The following is a 25203-nucleotide window of genomic DNA, read 5'->3' on the forward strand; positions in this document are numbered from 1 at the left end:
AGCTGGGGGACGTGTGAAAGCAAACATCTGATGTTGAAATAATCTTGCTGTGGATCTAGTACAGTGGTTCTCAACTGGGGGCAGTTTTATCCCCCAGGGGACATTTGGCAATATCTGAAGACATTTTTGATTGTCACAACTGGGCAGAGTGGATAGAGGCCAGAGATGCTGCTAAACATCCTACAATGCATACACAGGACAGCTCCCCACAACAAAGAATGATCTGGTCTAAACTGTCAGTAGTGCTGAAGGTGAAGAACCCTGGCCTAGTGTATGTGAAAATTCTTCTGTAGTAAAGTCCTTAATAGTATCTATCCTTATAGATTGGTGAAAGATTTTCTTTTTATTAGGAAGTACAGAAAGCAGGGTGAAATTATTCCTTCTGTTAATTTTTTTTCAATTCAAATTTAGTTTCAGATTTTGATTTAAAAAAATGCTTTCTTAGACTGTAAAACATACTGGTTTGGAAAGAATTCATCTTGGCAGCTCATTTAGACAGTTACAAAAAGGCAGATACTTGCATCAACCACACATTTCACTGTAGTCAAGGTTGCTAAGGACATTGCAGTACTGAAATTAAGGAAGTAGTTTAAATCCTCAGAGGTGTTCCTTTTTGCTTATCTTTATCCTGTCACCTAGCACAATGAGTGCTTATAAAGTGAGCGTTTTCTTCCAAATTAATAAATTCATTTTTTAAATCCAAGTAACTAGAAAGCTGAGTTCACCAGATTTATCTTCTACATTACAGTCCCTAATTATCTGAGAGAAGAAGAGGCAAACACAAAGGATTTATTTTAAAAAGAAACTTTTAAAATAGTTTACGTGCTCTATGCTTTCTTCTTTTACCTGACTGTGTACTCTGTTAAAATTTATTTGTAGTGATGACATCAGTCTTGTGAGATCCTGAGCATGCTTCATTAGGTTTAGTAGCTGTTGCATTATTTCTTTTATTGGATCCTAATTCTTCGAAGTATGTTACACATTAGTACAGAGTACAGTCTATACAGGAAGCCCTCCGTGACATCAAACTCTCACTATTGAGCAGGTGACCTACAGGAGATTCAGGGTGGGTCTCCCAGCAGAATGAGACGGGGCTTCTTTCCCATCCCTTGCTACCTTTTAACTCTAGCACTTAGCTGAGAGTCAGCAGTGAAGAGCCTGCTCCATACTGTGTTGCCTAGAACACCTAGGGTCTGACCAGGTGTGGAGCTCAGAGTGGCTTAAAAGGCCACCATCATGGAGCTTTATTTCATGGGGCCACCCAGCTGTGCAGACAGCTGAGATCAGTATTCACTGGGCTTATGTTTTTGTAGATTATGGTCCATCACACTGTGTTACTGTGTTGGCATTGCCCTAAACCTGCTGCCTTAGTTGCTTCCTGCCCCCATGCTCCTCTCTCACTTCCAGCCATCTCCTCTAGCCCCTTCCCTAGTGTCATCTTGTTAGAAAGAGGCCTAATGACTTTGGTTTCTGAGGAGCCGTAGAATGGAGCCTCTGCTTTTCTTCTGGAAGTGTGACTGCTTTCTTTCTCAGTGTTCAAACTGTTTTAACATTCCTGCCCCGTTCCATGGCTTGTTTGTTAGTTTACTTGGTTTTATTTGCACCTTTGGGATTGCTTTATTTATTTGACCCAGCAGCATCGATGGTTATTCCCTAAATCTGTGAGCTGCTGATCACTTGCCTCTACTTCCTTCCTCCCAGCCTTTCCTGTGTACAGAGTTTACATCTGTATACAATAACCCTTCCCAGGTTGCAAGGCAAAGGGTATCCTCGGGCCCACGATTTGCCTTGAGCCAGGTGAGCCAGCAGCCAAGAGCTTTATACACTGATGTCTGCAGGAGAACCAGTCACTGGCCATATTTGGTGCTGTTTTCCTGCCTCAGTGGCTTTTACCTGTAGAGTTTCCAATTGCTATCTATCTCCACAGTGAAGTACACAGTTGAGTTTGGTACAACAAATTTTGCTGTGTTGAACTTTGTGAAACACCCTGAAGGCTGTTCTTTTGACTTTTCTACCACAACCAGAGGGCCACAGTAGTGGAAGCATAGCATGGGGATGAGGAAATGCTTGCTGTCCACACTTGAGTGTTCTATAGTCACTTTGAAGCACGTTGCCTAATTAAAGAATTTTCGGTTTAGAGTTTTGTTACATTGTTTCTGTAGTTTTAATGGTTTTACTGATTATGTGGGCAGAAGATGTGTAAAGGAAATGCCTTTGACAATCTTGTGTTTTAATTTTGTTTTTCTTACAGATGTGATTATATTGATTAAATCAGATAGTGTCCATCTGTACTGTAATCCTATAAATTATCGCTATCTTTTACCCTATGTGGCACATTGGAGAAATCTGCATTTCCACTGCATGACCGAAAATGAGGTGAGGAGAAACGATAAAATAGGCGCTTAGAGACACTCTGAGGATATTCGTTCAGGAAAATGTATTGATAGAATGGGAACAGGAGGTCCTTAAAGAAATCAAATTGGGGAGTTCCCTGGTGGTCCAGTGGTTAGGACTCCAAGCTTCCACTGCAGGGGGCATGGGTTTGATCCCTGGTTGTGGAACTAAGATCCCGCATGCCGTGCAACATGGCCCCCACAAAAAATAAAAATTTGTGAAATGTGGTTACACAAAAAAAGGTTATTTTTTTTAGTGGAACTTTTCATATTTCATTATGAGGCTACCCTAGCAATAAATTATATGCCTGAAAGAGACAAAAAGGACTATTAAAATTGGGACCTAATAATGGGCTTGTGAACCTGCCTTCCTACCCTGCTTCTTTATCCCCGGCCTGGGTCCATTCTCTCGGGCCTAGGAACTGCCCCAGGAGAATTTGATAAGCTCTGTGACATTTCCATGTTTGGATTTCTTGGTATTTGTTTCTATTTCCCTTTAGACCCTTTTCAAAGATTTGGCTAGAAATCAAATTGGGACTTAAGATTTAGGATTTCATGGAAATTGTGACCCAGTGTAGGTCCAGAACGTTTCTTGCCATATGAGCATTTGGGGGACTTTTGAGGACAAGTTTTATCTCTTGCATTTAGGTCTCTGATCCATTTTGAGTTGATTTTTGTGTGTGGTGTAAGGTAAGGGAACACTGAAAGTTGCCTTTAAAAATACCCTCTTGGGCTTCCCTGGTGGCGCAGTGGTTGGCAGTCCGCCTGCCGATGCAGGGGACGTGGGTTCGTGCCCCGGTTCGGGAGGATCCCGCGTGCCGCGGAGCGGCTGGGCCCGTGAGCCATGGCTGCTGGGCCTGCGTGTCCGGAGGCTGTGCTCCGCAACAGGAGAGGCCACAGCAGTGAGAGGCCTGCGTACCGAAAAAAAGAAAAAAACCCTCTTGATGGGAATTCCCTAGCGTTCCAGTGGTTAGGACTCTGTGCTTTTACTGCCAAGGAATGGGTTCAGTCCCTAGTCAGGGAACTAAGATCCCGCAAGCCACGCAATGCGGCCAAGGAAAACAAAACAAAACAAAAACAAACAAAAAAACCCTCTTGGGACATTTGGGACAACTAATAAAAATGCACAGAAAATATGGGATTTTGTATGATGTCTCATTAGAGCCTGTTCCCTTTCTATTTCCTTCTTTAGTATGAAGATGAGGAAGCTGCAGAAGAATTTAAAATTGCCAGTTTTGTGGACATGGTTCGAGACTGTAGTAGAATTGGCATTCCTTACAGCTCCCAAGGTGCGTATCTGACAGTCAGTCATTTTAGAACCTTGCTGGGATGGTGTGTGAATCGAATGTCCTTACTTCTCCTTTCAGTGGAGGCATTCAGCTGGGAAACCTGTTGATCTGTTTTCACTAAAGGCAGAGAGGATCAAGCAGAATGAAATTTGGGAACTTTCCTATGCAAGCTTGTATTCGTAACTGAAGGTTCTGCAGCAACACAGCATGCTACCAGCAGCAGTCAGAAGAACTGATAAGGGATTTACCATAGTTGCCATCTATGCTATACCACTTATTATACTTGAAGTGTAGATGTGGGGCCTCTTGCTAATAAGAAATAGTAATTTGGGTAGCTGTTAAAAATATGCTGACAGTGAGACTCAAAAATAATGTGTAGGGGACTTCCCTGGTGGTCCAGTGGTTAAGACTCTGTGCTTCCAGTGCAGGGGCACGGGTTCGATCCCTGGTCTGGGAACTAAGATCCCACATGCCAACACGGCATGGCCGGAAAAAAACGTGTGAAAACAGAGGGAAAAAATGAACAAGCTTAGCAGTGCTTGTATCTTATTTATAAAAAAAAAAAAAAAAAAAAACTTTGCACATTGAAGCTTGTTGTTATAAGAAAAGAAAAATTTTGATTTGGTATTTTTCCCTTGAGGAAGTTGGTTAGCTGTGTTTCTTAAGGGAAAGGAGCCAAGTTTTAATAAATTTGTCTATTAATAAATATATCCACTTAGTGATACAAGTCAGATGTAGTAGGCCACTATTTATTTATTTACTTAGTTAGGAAACCAGAATATGAAAAAATACTGTAGAGAAATCTGAATTTTTGTAACTTGTTTGTGTATCTGTTTCAGTTTTATTTTGCTTGATGAGGCTGTGGTGAACTTGTGAGAAATGATGTCTAATGACCACATTAGATCAGGTTTAGACTGCTATATCCAGGACGGTATTTGATACATGTTGTACTTGATTCCTCTAGGTCACTTGCAGATATTTGATATGTTTGTAGTGGAGAAATGGCCAATTGTACAGGCCTTTGCACTTGAGGGCATTGGAGGGGATGGATTTTTTACCATGAAATACGAGGTATGTATGAAAAGCAGTGTGCCTGGTTTTTGTCTACCACTGGGCTGTTTTTATGAAGGCCCACAAGGTAGGTGTATAACACTCTGAAAAGCTGGCAGTGACTCCAAAGGGCATGGAGCAAGTTAAAAGACTTGAAATGGAAAATAGTTGCTATTTAAGGCTAGTCCCCAAACTGAGCTCCTGTGCCCTTTATTCTTGGAGTTCCTCTCTGTCCTCCTTCCTCTCCTTTCCCCATTCTAAGTTCACTGTAGCACCCTAGGCTGACTCCTCTGTCACCCATATTTGTCACACCCACTCACCCATTCACCCACCCCTGATCTCTGGATTAGAAGCTCCTTGAGAACAAAAGCATTCTTGTTGTTTGTAGCTCAGAAGTTCGTATAATTTAACTGTTCAAGAGCAATGAAAGGAGCAATGAGAATTTTGTATAAGTACTGTGTACTAGAGGAATAAAAGGGTTAGATTTTATGGTAAGAACAGTATCTTTTATTTCAGTATTCTTTGCATCTAGATGACAAATAAATATTTGTTAAGTGAATTAATGAATGAGACTGGGAGAGGGGATCATCCAGGGTACATATTAGGGAGGATGACCTGGTATCCACCTGCCTCCATAGGATCCACACTGAAATGACCTGCCCCCAGTACAGGAAACCAGGGAGAGGGAACATTGACATGCTAGAAATGGGGACATACTCTTAGGGATAGAAGTAAGTGAGACCTTTGGAAGCAAGACCCAGGGCTAAGTCCTACCCCCTTCTGAGAAGTAGCAGTGTCCCTAAGAAATGTTCGGAGGCTCACCTGGCAAACCCTGTAATGTAGAGGAACGTGGGCTGTAGGGATGAAGAGACACAACACCACATCAGCCCTACTCTTCTTGCTCCAAACCAGTTTTCTCACATTGACCACAGGTAGCAGAACATCAACAAGGCTGTGGGAGCTGCCCCTGATAGCACCTAATGCCCTCTAATTTAGAAGAAGAGGGGCTTGAAAGGAGGCAAGCCATAGGAGGTAGAGAGGAAGCTTAAAATTTTTAGTGATAATGATAATGTTTATTTTTAATTAATTGTATAAACTAGGCATTTATACTGTCTCGTATACTCCAGGCACTGTTCTAAGCATTTTGCATGAATTAACTTTAATTCTTACAATAACCCTCTGAAGTAGGTACTATTACCATCCCTGTTTTATGGAAAGTTTAAATGAATTTCTCAAAGTCACAGAGCTAGTAGCCTGTGAGTGGCAGGGCTAGGGCCCAGTCAAGAGAGTCTGGCTTCAGAGCCTGTGCTCCTAACCCCTGGACTGCCACTAGATTAGAATTAGAAAGCAGTGCACTAGGAGGCTATACAATTCATGCAGCTCAAATGGGGCAGACCTCTGGCTTCTGCCTTAAGGTGCATCATACCATGAAGTCAAATCCAGGCAATGTAGATTTTTCCTGTAGGGTGGTGTTTTTAGGGGATGGGATGGGCAGTGAGGAGGAAACAGCACACATCATATTGTAAGAGTTATTACTATAAGTCTTCTCTCAAGATCCCTTTCTTCAGATCCTGCCCTTCTCTGTAGCCACTAATTTTCATTCTCTCAGATACTTTCCTTTCGTCTCCATCTCATTTCCCTTGACCTCACTTCTCTTCCTTACCCTGTCCTTCCTGGTCGTTTAAGGTATGGAGTAGTTTGGCCTACTGATCAGCTCTGCCATTATACTGTACTTCTCTCTGATTCACATATTAAAGGCCTGATAACTGCCTGAGCCAGAAAAGTTCTTGCCTTCTTTGAAAGCTAGGAGGAGAACTACGGATACTTACAACTTAATTTTTCAAACTACTTTTTTATCACATGCTCATACCCAGAAGAAAATCCTTAATTCAGAGGATGTTTTCATCCCTGATGTGGTAGGTGCCAGCATGAGAAAGGAAGCCAGACCCACATAGCATTTACTTGGTATTTAGGCTGAGCCAAACTAAGTTATGGATATAGGGAACTCTTTCTTCCTGGAAGCAGTACAGGGAAGTTCCTCTGCTAGGGCTTTCCCTGCCTCCAACTTCCTTCTTACTCTCCAGCTGCTGGAACTGTATGACCTGGTAATGTAAATTTACATTAACTAGCTCCCCAAGGGGAGGATTCTAAAATAATCCTCTGAATAATGAGAATAACTACAGAGTAAACATTCATTCACCTTTTTATGGACAAACATAACATTTTTGCACTGAAAGGTAGGATAAACCCTATGAAAAAATTCAAAAGGTAAGAAAGAGACCATAGCATAGTAGATGCAGGGATAGATTGGCATGCTTTTAAAAAATATTTTCTCCAGGAAATAAAATAAAAATTGAGAAAAATATCTCTTTGTACTTTTTAAGAATGCAGTTTGTAAAAAGAGAAATGAGATAGGTAGAGCAAGCAGAATTAAAAAGGGAGGTGGATGACATGAGGAAATATTGTTATGTCTCCAAATTCATTAGTAGAATTAAGATTTGAATTTCAAAATAGAAATCAGGGAGATTGGCCAAATGGCAGAGTAGAAAGACCCTGAGCCCACCTTCTGTCACAAGCACACCAAAATCAGAATTATTTGCAGAGCAACCATCGATGAAAAAAGACCACAACCTACCAGAAAGACCTTCTACAACTAAAGACATAAGGAACGAACCACAACAAGACAGGTAGGAAGGGCAGACTTGCAATATAGTCAGGTCCTTTTCCCCCAGGTGGGTGACCCACAACTGGAGGATAATTACATTGCAGAGGTTCTCCCACAGCAGTGAGAGTTCTGAGCCCCACATCAGGCTCCCCAGCCTGAGGGCCCTGCACTGGGAAACTGAGCTCCCAGAGCATTTGACTTTTAAGGCCAGCAGGGCTTAATATCAGGAGTCCCACAGGACTGGGGGAAACAGAGACTTCATTCTTAAAGGGCGTGCACAAAATATCACACGCCCTGGGACTCAGGGCGAAAGCAGTAATTTGATAGGACCCCGGGCCAGGCTTACCTGCTGGTCTTGGGGAGTCTCCCAGAGAGGCAAGAGGCAACTGCAGCTCACCCTGGGGACATAGACGCTGATGGCAGCCATTCCTTGGGAGCTCCCTTCTATCACGTGGACATTGATGCTAGTGGTCGCCATTGTGGAATCCTCCCTCTAGCTCATTAGCACCAAGACCTGGCTTCAGTAGCCTGTAGGGGCCAGTGCTGGGATGCCTCAGGCCAAACTAACTAGGCAGGGGAACAGCCCCACCCATCAGCAGGCTGGCTGCCTGAAGACTTCCTGAACCCACAGCTGCCTTTAGACATGGCCCTGCCCACCAGAGGCTCAGGACCCAGCTCCACCTACCTGTGGGAAGGCACCAGTCCCAGAATCCTCTGAGCCCCAGCCCTGCCCTCCCAGAAGCCTGCTGCGGCCTTTGGACCAGTCTCACCAACCAAGGGGCAGACGCTAGCTGCAAGAAAACCAGACTCCCACAGCCTGTGAATCCAGCCTGCCCAAAGCAGGCCAGACCCTGCCCTGAGACCACTTTGGCCCTGGCCCCCTGCCCACTAGCAGCCAAATACAAGCTTCAGGACACCCTGGACCCCAAACCCAACTGTGTCAGGACACATGTCAGGACACACACACACACACACACCAGTGATCTGACACCAGCTCTGGGATCCCTAGGCCTAGAAACCAGACTCCAAGACCCAGGTCTGCCTGCCAGTAGTCTGGTACTAACTCCAGGACCTGGCTTCACCCACCAGTGGACAGGCAACAACCCTGGAGTCTTCTGGGGCTCCCTGAGGTTTTCCAGCCCCACCAACCAGCAGCCGGCAGCCTCTGCACAAGGCAGGGCCTGGCAACCAACTGGACCAGGCGCCAACAAAGCCTACCACATCACGCAAATAGCCCTCTACAAAAGAAGGACCCACACAGCCCTCATGGGAGAACCCCTAGAGCGTATAGCTTGGGTGACAAGGGGGGGTGCACTGCCGGGATGCATAGGATGTCTCCTACAGAAGACCACTTCTCCAAAGTTGGGAAACATAATTAACCTACCAGATAAATAAAAATCCAAACAGCAACTTAGACAAAATGAGGGGACAGAGGAACATGTTCCAGTCAAGGGAATTAGATAAAACCCCAGAAGATGAATTAAGTGAAAAAGGCAATCTTCCCAAGAAAGAGTGCAGGGTGGTGATCATAAAGATGATCAAAGAATGTGGGTGGGGCTTCCCTGGTGGCTCAGTGGTTAAGAATCCTCCTGCCAATGCAGGGGACACGGGTTCGATCCCCGGTCCAGGAAGATCCCATATGCTGCGGAGCATCTAAGCCCATGGGCCACAGCTACTGAGCCTGTGCTCTAGAGCCCGCGAGCCACAACTACTGAAGCCCGCGTGCCACAACTGCTGAAGCCCACGCACCTAGAGCCCATGCTCCTCAACAAGAGAAGCCACCACAATGAGAAGCCTGCGCACCGCAACGAAGAGTAGCCCTCACTCGCCACAACTAAAGAAAGCCCATGTGCGGCAACGAAGACCCAACACAACCAAAAAAATAAATTAAAAAAAAAAAAAGAATGTGGGTGAAGAATGGATGCACAGAGCGAGAAATTAGAAGTTTTTAACAAAGAGTTTGAAAATATAAAGAACAGCTAGAGATGAAGAATACAGTAACGGAAATGAAAAATACATTAGAAGGAATCATCAGTATATTAAATGATACAGAAGAATGAATCAGTGAGCTGGAAGACAAAGTAGTGGAAATCACTGATGCTGAACAGAAAAAAGAATGAAATGAGGACAGTGTAAGAGACCTCTGGGACAACATCAAGCGCACTAATATTTGCATTATAGGGGTCTTAGAAGGAGAAGAGAGAAAGGTGCTAAGAACATACTTGAAGACATAATAGCTGAAAACTTCCCTAACCTGGAATAGGTTACAGTTACTCACATCCAGGAAATGCAGAGTCCCATACAGGATTAACCCAAAGAGGAACACACCAAGACACGTTATAATTAAAATGGCAAAAATTAAAGAGAGAATATTAAAAGAGGCAAGACAAAAGGAACAAATAACATACAAGGGAACTCCCATAAGGCTGTGAGCTGATTTTTCAGCAGAAACTCTGCAGGCCAGAAGGGAGTACCATGATAAATTTAAAGTGACAAAAGGGAAAAACCTACAAGCACAAATGCACTACTCAGTAAGGCTTTCATGCATATTTGTTGATGAGAGCAAAAGCTTTATAGACAAGCAAAAGCTGAAAGAGTTCACCACCAAACCAGCTTTATAACCAATGTTAAAGGAACTTCTCTAGGTGAAAAAGAAAAGGCCACAACTAGAAACATGAAAATTATGAAATGAAAAAGCTCATCAGTAAGGAGAACATACAGTAAAGATAGGAAATCATCCATGCACAAACCTAGTAGAAAGGTGAAAAGGCAAAAGTAGTAAAATCCACAATATCCACAAATATACACAATAAGCACTTAAGGGATACACAGAAGAATTAGATGTAAAATGTGGTGGTGTTTTGCCGAAAGCCTGCTTTCTGTTTTAAGGTTTGTTGGATTCGCTGGCAAAATAACCACTTGTTTCACACAAATAAACAGCTTTAATCCTTTAATGAAAGATGATTTAGCTTAATTTTAATATACAATCATTAGAAGGAAAGGAATAAGAATATTAGAGAAACATAACACGGTATATATACATCACGGAATTGGGCCAACGCCTACTTCCAGATCCAAACAGCAGCTGGGAAGTCCTGAGTAACACCAGTCTGGAGCCCCAGTTGGGAAGGGTCCTGGGCGGTGCCTCCACCTCATGGGTGAGACTTCAGATCAGAGTTCCAGGGGCTTCCATTTGTAATTCCAGGCCACAAACTGATATCAGTTTGCATGCCAAAATGCAGCTCTGGATTTACTTTAGCAATGCTGTTTGTTTCACCATGTGGGTCACAAGATTTTCCAGACCCCAGGGGACTGGCCAGGTACCCGGGGCTCAAGAAATTCCAAGACCCACTCCCTTTCTTATTGTGAGTGCTGCTTGCCTTGCTAGCAGCATTGTTAGGTGTGCAAGCAAGCGTGCAGTCCAGGCTGGGTCACGGGTCAGTCAGAGGCCTGCTTCTGCATCTGAAGCCTGAACAAGACTACTTTATTAATTTTCCCAACAGATATCAAAAACAGTCATAGTGAGGGGAGGAGAGTGCAAACTGTGGGATTGTTAAAATGCATTTGAAATTAAGAGATCAACAACTTTAAACAATCAAGTATGTATATAGATTGCTATATAAAAACCTCATGGTAACCACAAACCAAAAGACTGTAATAGATGTACACAAAAAAGAAAAATCCAAACAAAACACTAAAGATAGTCACAAGAGAACAAAAGAAGAAAAAGGACCTACAAAAGCAACCCCAAAACAATTAAAATGACAATAAGAACATATATATCAATAATTACCTTAAATGTAAATGGACTGACTGCTCCAATCAGAAGACACAGAGTAGCTGAATGGATACAAAAACAAGACCTTTGTATATGCTGACTACAAGAGGCTTCACTTCAGGTCTAAAGACACACACAAACTGAAAGTGAGGGGATGGATAAAGGTATTCCATGCAAATGGAAATTAACAGAAAGCCAGGGTAGCAATACTTATATCAGACAAAATAGATCCTAAAATAAAGGCTGTTATAAGAGACAAAGAAGGACACTACATAATAATCAAGGAATCAATCCAAGGAGAAGATATAACAATTATAAATATATATGCACCCAACATAGGAGCACCTAAATACATAAAGCAAATATTAATGGGCATAAAGGGAGAAATCAACAGTAACACAATAACAGTAGAGGACTTTAACACCCCGTTTACATCAATGGACAGATCATCCAGACAGAAAATCAGTAAGGAAGCACTGGCCTTAAATGACACATTAGACCAAATAGACTTAATTGATATAGAGCATTCCATCCAAAAGCAGCAGAATACACATTCTTTTCAAGTGCCCATGGAACATTCTCCAGGATAGGTCACATACTAGGCCACAAAACAAGTCTTGGTAAATTTTTTAAAAATTGAAATCATATCAAGCATCTTTTCCAACCACAACACTGACTAGAAACCAACTACAAGGAAAAAAACTGCAAAAACCACAAAACACATGGAGAGTTAACAATATGCTACTAAACAATGAATGGATCACTGAAGAAATCAAAAAGGAAATAAAAAATTACCTAGAGACAAATGAAAATGAAAACATGATGATCCAAAACCTATGGGACACAGCAAAAGCAGTTCTAAGGGGGAAGTTTATAGCAATACAAGCTTACCTTAGGAAACAAGAAAAATCTCAAATAAACAACCTAACCTTACACCTAAAGGAGCTAGAGAAAGAAGAACAAACAAAACCCAAAGTTAGTGGAAGGGAAAAAGTCATAAAGATGGCAGAAATAAATGAAATAGAGATTTTTAAAAAAATAGAAAAGATAGATGAAACTAAAAGCTGGTTCTCTGAAAAGATAAAATTGATGAGTCTTTAGCCAGCCGCATAAAGAAGAAAGGGAGAGAGCCTAAATCAATAATACCAGAAATGAAAAAGGAGAAGTTACAGCTGACACCACAGGAATACAAAGGATCATAAGAGACCACTACGAGCAACTATACATCAATAAAATGGACAAACTAGAAGAAATGGACCAATTCTTAAAAAGGTACAATCTCCCAAGACTGAACCAGGAAGAAATAAAAAATATGAACAGACCAATTACCAGTACTAAAATTGAATCAAAAACAAACAAAAAACAAAACAAAAAACAAAAACACTCCCAGAAAACAATAGTCCAGGACCAGATGGCTTTACAGGTGAGTTCTACCAAACATTTAGAGAAGAATTAACACCTGTCCTTCTGAAACTGTTCCAGAAAACTGCAGAGAAGGAACACTTCCAAAATCATTCTTTGAGGCCAACATCACCTGATACCAAAACCAGACTAAGATACCATAAAAAAAGAAAATAACAGGCCAGTATCACTGATGAGCATAGATGCAAAAACCATCAACAAAATCATCAACTGAATCCAACAGCACATTAAAAGGATCATACATCATGATCAAGTGGGATCTATCAATGGAAATTTGCAGTATCTGCAGATCAATCAGTGTGATACATCACATTAACAAGTTGAAGACTAAAAACCATATGATCATCTCAACAGATGCAGAAAAGGCAAAATTCAATACCCATTTATGATTAAAAACCCTCCAAAAAGTGGGCATAGAGAGAGCATACCTCAACATAATAAAAGCAATTTATGACAAAAAAGGAATCCAAATTGGAAAGGAAGAAGTAAAGCTTTCACTGTTTGTGGATGACATAATACTATACATAGAAAATCCTAAAGACACTACCAGGAAACTGCTAGAGCTAATCAATGAATTTGGTGAAGTTGCAGGTTATAAAATTAATATACAGAAATCTGTTGCATTTCTATACACTAACAATGAACTATCACAAAGAGAAATTAAGGAAACAATCCCATCTACCATTGCATCAAAAAGAATAAAATACCTAGGAATAAATCTGCCTAAAGAGTTAAAAGACCTATTCTCAGAAAACTGTATGACACTGATGAAAGAAATTAAAGATGACACAAATGGAAAGATATATACCGTGGTCTTGGATTGGAAGAAGTAATATTGTTAAAATGACCATACTACCCGAGGCAATCTACAGATTCGGTTCAATCCCTATCAAAATACCAATGGCATTTTTCATGGAACTAGAGCAAATAATTTTAAAATTTGTATGGAAACACAAAAGACCCCAAAGAACCAAAACAGTCTTGAGAAAGAAGAACGACAGAGCTGGAGGAATCGCAGTCCCTGACTTTAGCCTATACTACAAAGCTGCAGTAATAACAGCAGTATGGTACTGGCACACAGACACATAGATCAATGGAACAGAATAGAGAGCCCAGCAATAAACCCATGCACTTATGGTCAATTAATCTACAACAAAAGAGGCAAGAATATACAATGGAGAGAAGACAGTCTCCAATAAGTGGTGCTGGGAAAACTAGACAGCTACATGTAAAAGAATGAAATTAGAACATTGTCTAACACCATATACAAAAATAAACTCAAAGTGGATTAAAGACCTAAGTGTAAGGCTGGAAACCATAAAACTAGAGGAAAACCTAGGCAGAACACTCTGACATAAATTGTAGCAATAGTTTTTTGGATCTTCCTCCTAATGCAAATTAAATAAATTAAAAATAAACAAGTCAGACCTGATTAAACTTAAAAGCTTTCGCACAGCAAAGGAGACTATCAACAAAATGAAGACAGCCTACTGAATGGGAGAAGATATTTGCAAATGATACAACTGATAAGAATTAATATCCAGAATATATAAAAAGCTCATACAACTCCACATCCAAAAAACAACCCAATCAAAAAATGGGCAGAAGTCCTAAACAGACATTTCTCCAAAGAAGACATGCAGATGGCCAACAGGCATGTGAAAAGATGCTCAACATCGCTATCATCAGGGAAATGCAACTCAAAACCACAATGAGATATCACCTCACATTTGTCAGAATGACTGTCATCGAAAAGAACACAAATAAATGTTGATAAGGATGTGGAGAAAAGGGAAGCCATCATACACTGTTGGTGGAAATGTAAATTGGTAGAGCTACTGTGGAAAACAGTATGGAGATTCCTCAAAAAACTGAAAATATAACTATCTTATATCCCAGCAATTCCACTCCTGGGTATACATTCAAAAAAAAAAACCCCAAAACTCTAACTCAACAAGATACATGCACCCCAGTGTTCACAGCAACATTATTTACAGTTGCCAATATATGGACGCAACCTAAGTGTTCATCAGTAGATGAATGGATAAAGAAGATATGGTGTATATATATACAATGGAATACTGCTCAGCCATAAAAAAAGAATAAAAACTTGCCATTTGCAACAACATGGATGGATTTGGATGGTATGCTAAGTGAAATAAGTCAGAGAAACACAAATATATTTTATGTGGAATCTAAAAAAATACAACAAACTAGTGAATAAAATGAAAAAGAAATAGACTCACAGATATAAAGAACTAACTAGTCATTACCAGTGGGGAGAGGGAAGTGGGGAGGAGCAATATTAGGGGTAGGGGAATAAGAGGTACAAACTATTATGTATAAAATAAGCTACAAGGATATATTGTACAGCACAGGGAATATAGCCAATATTTTATTATAGCTATAAACGCAGTATAAGCTTTAAAAATTGTGAATCACTGTATTGTACACTTGCAACTTACATGATTTTGCACATCAACTATACTTCAATATAAATAAATAAATTTTTAAAATAGAAATCAATTCAGTACCTCAAAAATCTAATCAGTTGACACACCTGTAAACCTGTTCCACAGTACAGAGGAAGGAGCCAAGTATGTTAAATCAGTGAGGAAGAAGGTAATAAAATGGAGGATAGAGAATGGAAATAGGTGATATCAAAAATGAATTAACTGAAGGTTATGTAGTAGTCTGTGTCGTCCTCCCTACCTCCCAAGTGATAAACAACCGGACATTTACCAACTGCCACCTCCCACTAGGAAAAACAAGGAACAAGGTGAGTGGATGGGTGGGGTTTCTCTATAGAAACTGAAAAACAAAACAGAACTCATTGGGTAGTGTAGCTTTTGATGGCTGAGAGTAAAGCTCTCTATCTACACTTTCACACTTAGAATATGAGGGAGTAGAGATCCTATAATAACTGCCTCCTGCCTGTCTGCTCTCCCTATAAAACTTCCTGGTAGTTGACAAGCTCTGCTGAGAGCAGAAAGCGTCCAATCAGCCTTTTCATTTGAAAATATAAACAGGCAGTGAAGCTCACCACACATTTGATTAAATAACTGTAACTTGAAAGAAAAAGATCAAGATTTTTTTGAAACTCTGATTGATTAAGACCAAAGATGATTTATGATATAGAGGAAAAGTTAAGATACAAAACTCTCCTTAGGATGCCCAGAGAAATGTAAGATTTGGTGACTTATTAGAATAAGTGTTATTTTGTGATAAATGAATATAAGGAAAATATGAGCTCTGGAAAATGATAATTGATAAAATTAACAGAGAAGTTGGGAGGTAAAGTTAGGAAAATCTCAAAATATGTAAGTTTAGAAATAAAAGAGGTAGAAAATATGAGAAAAAACTTAAAAGTAATAGAGAACTTATCCATGAGGTTTGATAACCATTAAGTAGGAGTTCTAGAAAAATAGAGCAGAGATATCAGAAGGGAGGAAATTAAAAAAAAAAAGAGTAAACATTTCCAGTGATAAAGAGAAATAAAAGCTTTTAGCAAGCATCAGTGAGAGTAGAAAAACCTTAAATCTGTCTATGCCTTTTTTGAACACTGAGGATTAAAGAATATCATAAAAATCAGAAAAAATAAGTCTTATGCAATAAGACAACAGAAACTTGATTTCTCTCCTTCCCCAACCAAAAGAAACATTAAACAAAACATGTGAGGCATTGATTGTCAAGACACTAGACATCAGGCAATGAGGAATAGTGATTGCCTTGAGAGAGAGAAATAAACAAGGTGAGCCCCATGAATGTCCTAGCTTACTACAGTTGACCCTTAAACAACAGGAGTTTGAACTGCATAGGTCCACTTATATGCAGATTTTTTTCAGTAGTAAATACTATAATACTACACGATCCACAGTTGGTGGAATCCATGGATGCAGAATTGCATTTACAGAAGGCTGACTATAAGTTATACTTGGATTTTCGACTGCACAGAGGGTCAGTTCCCCAAACCCCCTTATTCAAGGGTCAACTGTACTTTGAGAAAATTTCCAGGCCATGGCACAGGAAGGGGGTACCCAGGTCGATCCCAGTGCACTTCCTGAGCTGAGTAGATGCAGCTGAGAGTCTGGTGAGACCAAGACGGCTAGAGTACTAAAGAGGAACAGAACTCCCAAGATCTGCCAAGATTCCTCTTTCTCCCCACCCCCACATCCCAAGTGTTCAACAGCCTATTGATCTATGTGTTCATGTGTGATGTAACTACTGAAAGTGGAGGAAGAAAAAAATATCTGAAAGTATTCCAGAACAGTGTCTGATGCATGCTCAGAGCTGGGAATAGTACCTGTTCCCACCAGTTTGACTCAAAAAATGCATAATTCACAAGGGGCATTGGATAGAGTCCTCAGGAAGGTTTTGTCTCCTGTGGGGAATAATCAGCCCTTGTCTGAGCACCAATCTGGACCTTCCTAACAATTTATAAAAGCAAGAACTGAAAGGATCGAACTGTTTCCAAGTAACTGCATTCCAGAACAAATCACAAGAATATTTATAGGAATACAAAAATATCTAGCACCCAACAAGGTAAAATTCACAGTGTCTGGCATCCAAAGATTATCAGTTTACAAAGAAGTGGGAATATGACTGATAATAAGGTAATCAGTCCATCAAAATTGACCTAACATTGACAGAAATGTTAGAATTAGCAGACAAGGACATTAAAAGTTATTCTCACTGTTCCATATGTTCAAGAAGCTAGAGGAAAGATTGAACGTGTTGAACAGAAACAGAAAATATAAAAAAGACTCAGATTGAACTTCTAGAAGTGAAAATTGCAATATCTAAGATGAAAAAATATACTGGATGGCAGTAACATTAAATTAGACTCTGCCAAGGAAAAGATTAGTGAATTTGAAGCCATAGCAGTAGAAACTATCCAAGATGAAGCACAGAGAGACTAAAGAATACAGAAGAATGAAAGAGCATCAGTGATTGCCAAATTAGTCGTAAGGACAGAATAAAGACATTTTAAAAGTGAAAAAAATTTCCTCCCATTAATCTTTTCTTAGAAAGCTGTTGGAGGATGTTCTCCAGCAAACAAGTTAACCAAGGAACAGGTGACAAATTAAGTCATGGAATCAGATCCATCACGTGAGAGCACCAGGATGATAGCAAAGAGAAGTCTCATAGTGAAAGTTGCAGTTGCACAGCAAGCTTACATAACAGGCATACCAGAATGAAGCAAGAAGAAAAAGCAATGATAGATTATCTGATATCTTTAAGCCAGTGGTTCTCAATTGGGGTGATTTCGCTGTCCCTTCTTCCCCCTCCCCCCAGGTCACTTGGCAATATTTGGACATGCTTTTGATTTGCCTGGTCCGGGGCTGGGAGATGGGTTGTAGGCATCTAGTGAGTAGAGGTCAGGGATTTTGCACAAGGCAATGCACAGGGCAGCCCCTCACAACAAAGGAATAACTGGCCCAAAATGACAGTAGTGTTGCTATTGAGAAACCCTAGTGTAAGCATACTAGCAAATTAAGTGGGAAAGGTAGAAAAAATTTTAGGATTGAGTTTTTAAGTTACACAAGTGAAAAGAATGAAGCTGTTGGTAGCTCTTGGAAAAACAAAATTTGTTTAAGAAAGCAAATATGAGTATGGTATGCACTTGGCCTGCAGTAAATTTTATATATTTTTAATATATATATTTATATATATATATCCTTAATATTATAAACAATAACTACTGGTATAACCAAAAAAGTCATGATATTAGATAATGTTAAGGTGTATATGTGAGAAAACGTATGAGAATGGGGATAGTCGTAGCAGAGCTACATCTTTGCCATAAGTCAGTATTTAATTTCTAAATTGATAAATCAAGAAATAGTGATAGAAGCTTATATCAAAATATGGAGGTAATTACCAAAAAGAAAATGTTAAAAGACTTCAAAGTGGTTGCCTCTGAGGATTAAGACTAGTGGAGGTTTGTGAAAGGTTGGAGTTGGGATTAAAATTTTTTTATTAAAAGCCTTTAGGACTAGTATTTGATTTTTTAAAACTATAGGAATGTATTATTTTAATTAAAATTTTATTCTAAACAAAGACAAAATATTTTTGTCTGTATATGTATATAAATATATATATGCCCATCATTGAAGATATTCAGAAGATATACCAAAGTCTCTGAACAGATAGTTTCCTTGAATGGGACACATTTATTAATATGTATAGGTTCTAGTATAATATAACATTTTTATTTATTATTCTAATCACTGAGTTTTCACCAAGATAGTCATTTCTAAATGTCAGGAAATAATTCTGATCATCCTAATGATACTGACTCAGTTATTTCAATGTTTTTCCCCTTGTGTTGCAGTTGCAGGATGTGAGTTTGAATCTATGGAATGTCTACAGCAAGATGGATCCTATGTCTCTGGAGACTTTGCTTTCAGAAGTAAGGAGCTATACTGTATTTAACTTATAAATATTACAACCAGCTCAATTATCCACTAATGGTATTTAACTTGTAGAAACGCAGGATATATTTTAGTTTGCTTTAGTCAAAGAATTGAACAGTTTCTCCCCCAATTATTATCTTAAACTTCTTGGGGGGTGGAAGGGGACCTCTTCCACTCTGAGGAAACCTCACCTGAGATGAGACCAAGGCTGCCTGCCTGGTCCAAGATTTAGGTTTTGACCTAAAGACATTCTTTCCGTTGGGCTGGACTTTAGAAAAACAATAAAGAGGGTGTCTTTTTGCACTCTTTCTCTGGCATGAAAAGATTAAAAAGTTGGTGTATGCCTTAAAAGAATCAAGGATTAGGCAGGGGTTGGCAACGTTTTTCTGTAAAGGGGTAGACAGTAACATTTTAGGCCTTGTGGGCCCTGTGTCTCTGTTCGAACTACTCAGCAATGCCATTATAGACAGTGCTTTAACAAATGAGTGTGTCTGTGTTCCAAGGAAAGGCCATAATTTACTGACTCCTGGATTAAAGGGTCAGGCATTAATTTTTCATCTGAACTTTGAAGAAAAAATTCACAGTGTGCAGAGCAATTTGCAATGAGGAGCAACAAACAAAACTAAGGTATAGGTACTTTGTTTAAACAGCTCAGTAGTGTCTCTCAGGGGTCATGGATGGATATGCATGGAAAAAGAACAGCTTGTATGTAGCCTTTTAATGAAATGAGCTGTGAAATCAAGACCCAACAAAAATAATTCAAAAAATGAAGACTGCACATCAGTCTCACAAATATTAATGCCTATACTTTAAGTAAAATGGTAGCAAACAGTATCATATTAAAAGAACATTCTGTGATGAAGCAGAGTTTATTAAGGGCTTAATATTTAGTTTAATATCAGGAAATCTATTAGTGTAATCACTACTGATTTTTCTCCTTGGAACCATTTATGATAACTCCATAGATGCTGAAAAGGCATTTGATGAAATTGAACATCCATTCTGTTAAACATTTCTAATAAAATAGGAATATAAAAGAAAATTAAAACCTGAACTTTTTGTTCTTTAAAAAGACCTAATCATCATCATCAATCCATGGCTTGCCTAATTATGGGAAAAAGTGAAAATGCAAAAATGACAACATTAAGAGTGTAAGAATGATGGTAATTCCCTGGCGGTCTAGTGGCTAGGACTCCATGCTTCTACTGCTGAGGGCCCAGGTTCAATTCCTGGTTGGGGAACTAAGATCCCGCAAGCTGCGTGGCATGGCCACAAGAAAAAAAAAAAAAGGAAAAAAGAGTGTAAGAATGTTAAATAAAATTTAACCAGAGACAAATAAGAGAGATAAGTAGTTTAGGAGTTTCTGCACAGTATCTGGGACCCATGCCCCACTTGCATGCAGTGCCCTGAACGTGAGGATGCTTCAGGTCACACATGGAAGCTAGACATAGCATTGTAGTTTTGAGAACATCACAAGCATCTCTGGAGTCAATGGAATGGGACCACTCAGGAGAGCATCTTTAGTTACACCTAGAAGAGCAGTGACATCATGCAACTGAAGAAGCAACAGTGGTAATCATCATGGGCTGTAGACCAGGCCATTTCCTGGTTTTCTGACTTCCAGTGAGCTTGGTATTCTTAAGTGATACCATGAAGAAGTAGAAAGGAAGCCCTTTTAATGTCTGATAGTGGACTTCCCATCTCACAGGAAGAGTGAGGAGGACTCAGGGCCAGATTTAATTTTATTTAGAAAGAATAAAGTAAGGTGATATTTCTTATACCAAAATATGATTGAGCACATTTATACCCACTACACTATGGAGAGCTCTTACAAATTGATAAGAAAAATACAACAGTGGGGAACTAGGAGACAACCGGAATTGGCTGTTCACAAAATAAGAAATAAAAATGACCATGGTTTTCCACTCCCAGTTAGGGATATAGAAAGTCAAAAGAGACCATTATTCTCACCCTAATAACCAAAACAATCTGAATATGCAACAGAATAATAGTGTAAAATCATTAGAGAGCTGAAGATGCAAGGAAACCTCAAAGAACTCTGTTTTCTAAAAAAGTAGGGCCCTTCATAGGACACTGTTCTCATTTCCAGTAGAACAGCAGGAGGAAGAGAAATCTATCACAGACAGAGATAAGAAAAAATCAGTTGACCTTTTAAAGCGCTTTTAATGGCTGTATGTGAGTGAGTCAGCACCTACCCCTGAACTCTAAACCATAGGTCTTCACAAGCGCTCAGGGTAGTCCACCAAAGATTAGGAGCCAGGCAGGAGCACTGAGAACCATCCCCGCTGAGGTACTTGACACTCAGCTATAACCTGGATTAGCGCAGGAGAGCTGAGAGCAGTCATTTGGAGGCATTCCAGGTCTTTACAGAGTATAAGCAGCTGCCCTCTTAAGGCTGGATGCGAGGTAGCAAGGCAAGGATCTCTCTACACAGACAGAGCCAAGGGGACTAGAGAGCAAAGAGAACTCGTTAGCCACCCAGAAAAGTGGTAGCCAGCTTGTAAAGCAGGGAGAGATTGTCCATGATTCCGCAAGCTGGTGGCTCAGCTATAAAATGCAAAGAGACTTCCAGAATCTTGTCCCAGTACTCTGAGCAAAATCTTTATCAAAGTTCACACCCCACCCTCGAAATACTTGAATTTAGTGATGAAGTAAACCAAACTACAAATGCTACAAAATGCAGACCCTGATCAATTATAGATCAAGTTGACTTAGATCCCTGCTTTAGTGGCCTAACAAAAGAAAGGGATCTAGTGGCCCTTTCCTAGAGGTAAATGGTACTGTTTACCTCTGTTTTTACTGGTCTTTTATACAAAATGTCTGGCATATGATTTTTTAAAAATTATAAGACCAGAAGAAACAAGAAAATTTGATCTGTTTAAGTAACTGATAAAAATGCTAAAGAATCTGGAAGAAAATGGGACAACATGTGTGAAGAGTTGAGGAATTTTAGCAGAGACCTGAAAACTATAAAAAGAACCAAATGGAAATGCTAGAAATGAAAAATATATGGTATAGAAATGGAGGATTTATTAGGTTGGCTAATTTATCAGATTAGACACAAATGAAGAAAAGTTCAGTGAACTTGAAGATAAGTCAATAGGAAGTTTCCAAACTGAAGGACAAAGAGAAAAAGAGCAAAAGGGGTGGAACAGAGCATCCAGTATCTGCCAGTGTCAAATGATCTAGCATAGTAGATCATTGGAGTCCCAGAAGGGAGAATAGAGAGAAAATGGGGCTGGAAATTTAAGTTGATAATGTCTGAGAACTTTCCAAATTGATGAAATAAAATACATCAATCCACAGATCAAGAAGCTCAGTAAACCCTAAGTAGGGTAAAATAAATATGTATGAAAATGACTATAAATTTGTGCAGGATCTCTGTGTTGAGTCTACAAGTGTTAATAAAATTCAAATCCAACAACCAAAAGAAGTTAAAATACAATTCTAGTCGTTACTTGTGCCTATAAAAAATTTTTAAAAAGGGAGCCAATCTGTACCCATGTTACTTCTTAAAATCTACTTTTTTTTCTTCTCTCTTCTCTTGCTTAGCTGCTTCATAGCCTCCAAAGTTCTCTTTAAAAACTCTTTTTCTCTTCAATATCCAGATACTTTTCTGTTCACATGTATTTTCTCTTTGCTAAGACTGGTAATCTTATAGTCAGAATTAGCATCTAGGCCTTAATTTTTACTGGTCAGTCACTACTGGCAGCTCTTTGATGGCCAGGGATCCTACAGCTCCATGCTTCTTGGTCAGATCCTGCAAAGAGAAAATGCATACTGCTCTGAGATTTGATTTAGAAAGATGTTCAAAATATGTTTGGTGAGAAGAGTAAAAAGCAGAGTGTATTTCCATCTTTGTAAAATAATTTGTGTTCAGTGTCTTAGAAACTAAAGATGGTAGTCTCACTGGTGGTTGTTACTATTTTACTTATTTTCATTTTCTTGTATTTATTACATCATGTAATTCTTTTCTTTTAAATCTTTTTCTTCCTCCCTCCCTCCCTCCCTCCCTGCGTTGGGTCTTCATTGCTGTGCATGGGCTTTCTCTAGTTGCAGCAAGCGGGGGCTCTTCATTGTGGTGCACGGGCTTCTCATTGCAGTGGCTTCTCTTGTTGTGAAGCACAGGCTCTAGGTGCACGGGCTTCAGTAGTTGTGGCACATGGGCTCAGTAGTTGTGGTGCACGGGCTCTAGAGCGCAGGCTCAGTAGTTGTGGGACATGGGCTTAGCTGCTCTGCAGCATGTGGGATCTTCCTGGACCAGGGCTCAAACCTGTGTCCCCTGCATTGGCAGGCGGATTCTTAACCACTGCACCACCAGGGAAGTCCTACCTCGTGTAATTCTTAAAAATACTTTTAAATATTGAAATTAAGCTTCTTTTCCCCCTTTGAGTCACCTGAGATCAGACACTGCCGGATGCCAGCATAGGGGCAAGAGTTCTGTCTTAAGTTCAGGGTCCTTTCCTGGTGGCCAAGGGCCAAGACACACTGGCATGTTTCTTGGGGTTTGCAGACTTCTGCTGCTTATCTGATTTTGATATCCATCTGGGCCTGTCTTCTGGATTCGGCCTTCAGGAGTCTGAGCAGAGAGACTTTCTCTTCTTCATCATCAGATCCAACGAACCAATTCTACCTCCATACACAGTATCCATTTCCACAAATGCACTGTTTGTGCTGGGGAAAAATTGGAGAATAGTGTGTCTAGTGGAAACCACACAGGCTCTGGGTATCCCTTACCTAGATATATTTTCACTTTTGCTAGTTGTTAGTATTGCATCCTTAGGTCACTTTACCATTGAGTACCTCAGTCTCCTCATCTATAAAGTGGGCATAGAGAAGTACACAAGGATATTAGGAAGATTTGAATACAAACACACACACACACACACACACACACACACACACACACACACACACACACGTGAAATCTTCCATTTCAGTCATAGCATGGATTCCCAATGGTCTAGCGGTTAGGATTTGTCACTGTTGGTCATAGCATGGAGCTGAAGGCAGTATTTAATGATTCATTCCACCTTATTCTGTAATTAGTACTGACATATCCACCTCTTCAGGGAACTTTTTTGGGAGCAAAGTGCCTATCTTTTCTGTGTATCCCCCAAAGCGCGCAGTGTTTTTCCGTAGAAGATAGCCAGAAAATGGTGACTGCCCAACTGTATAACTCTACTTCTTATCGTAGACCCAAACCAAGGTGAGTGTCACCATGTAGGCCATTAAAATAGAAACATACTTTTGAGTTTGTTTCTAAATAGAATTGGAAAACAGAATAAAGTGTATTCTGTACTAATAGCTATATTGGTTCTTTTTGTTTTCCTAAGCCTCACAAAGTGAAGCATTCTGGTATAGCCCAAGGGATTGGACAGAGCCAATCAAGGAAAGCACAGACCCACAATGGGTTGCACAGCCTCAGATGTGACTTACCTGAGGCCAGTGATATGCATTATGGGTGTCTTGAGAGGTAGAGCAGACAAGTTCCAGGAAATCAAGGTGGAGGCTCAGATGTTCTTAGCCAACTCCAGCTAGCCAACAGTAGAAGCAGAGAAATTGACAAGTACTGCAGACATCTAGTGTGTAAGGCCTGGTAATAAGCACTTTCTACAGGTTATTTCATTTAATTCCTATAATATCTCTGTAAGGTAAATAATAGCCCCCGCCATTATGCACATAAGGCATTTGCGGCTCAGAGAGATTAGCTCCCTTGCCCGAGGTCACACAGCCAGTAAGAGGCAAAGCAAAGTTTCCAGCACAGGTCTTTCTGAATCTAATCATAGTTTAGCTTTGCCTGCTTGTGTGTGTTTTAGGTTTCTTCTCATGTATGGATTCCCCCTCCTTCTCTTTGTTCCCACCCATCCCTCGCTAACTGTCTGTTGAAGAAACCAGATCATTGTCATACGGTTGTCCTTGCTGGGATTTTTTTTTTTTAATTTATTTTATTTTTGGCTGCTTTGGGTCTTTGCTGCGCTCGGGCTTTCTTTAGTTGCAGCAAGTGAGAGCTACTCTTTGTTGTGGTGCATGGACTTCTCATCGCGGTGGCTTCTCTTGTAGCGGAGCACTGGCTCTAGGTGCGCGGGCCTCAGTAATTGTGGCCCACGGGATCAGTAGCTGTGGCTTGTGGGCTGTAGAGCGCAGGCTCAGTAGTTGTGGCCCACGG

The 25203-nt window shown here is 40.1% G+C and overlaps 1 protein-coding gene across 10 annotated transcripts in view; it reads left to right on the top strand.

The window, feature by feature from the left end:
- The window catches only part of DNAAF9 (dynein axonemal assembly factor 9), a 148511-nt gene that overhangs the window by 30056 nt on the left and 93252 nt on the right, over positions 1 to 25203 (top strand). For all 10 annotated transcript variants that reach the window (XR_012326237.1, XM_073792753.1, XM_073792756.1 and 7 more), the window contains exons 4-7: positions 2252 to 2376; positions 3586 to 3682; positions 4647 to 4753; positions 18932 to 19009. Coding sequence is in view for 9 of the 10 variants with exons in the window: in XM_073792753.1 (XP_073648854.1) it covers positions 2252 to 2376; positions 3586 to 3682; positions 4647 to 4753; positions 18932 to 19009 (407 nt within the window). In the remaining variant the exon portion in view is untranslated. The remainder of the gene's footprint in view (positions 1 to 2251; positions 2377 to 3585; positions 3683 to 4646; positions 4754 to 18931; positions 19010 to 25203) is intronic.

This window comes from Tursiops truncatus, chromosome 15 (assembly GCF_011762595.2).
Source record: "Tursiops truncatus isolate mTurTru1 chromosome 15, mTurTru1.mat.Y, whole genome shotgun sequence".
NCBI classification, from domain to species: Eukaryota; Metazoa; Chordata; class Mammalia; order Artiodactyla; family Delphinidae; genus Tursiops; species Tursiops truncatus.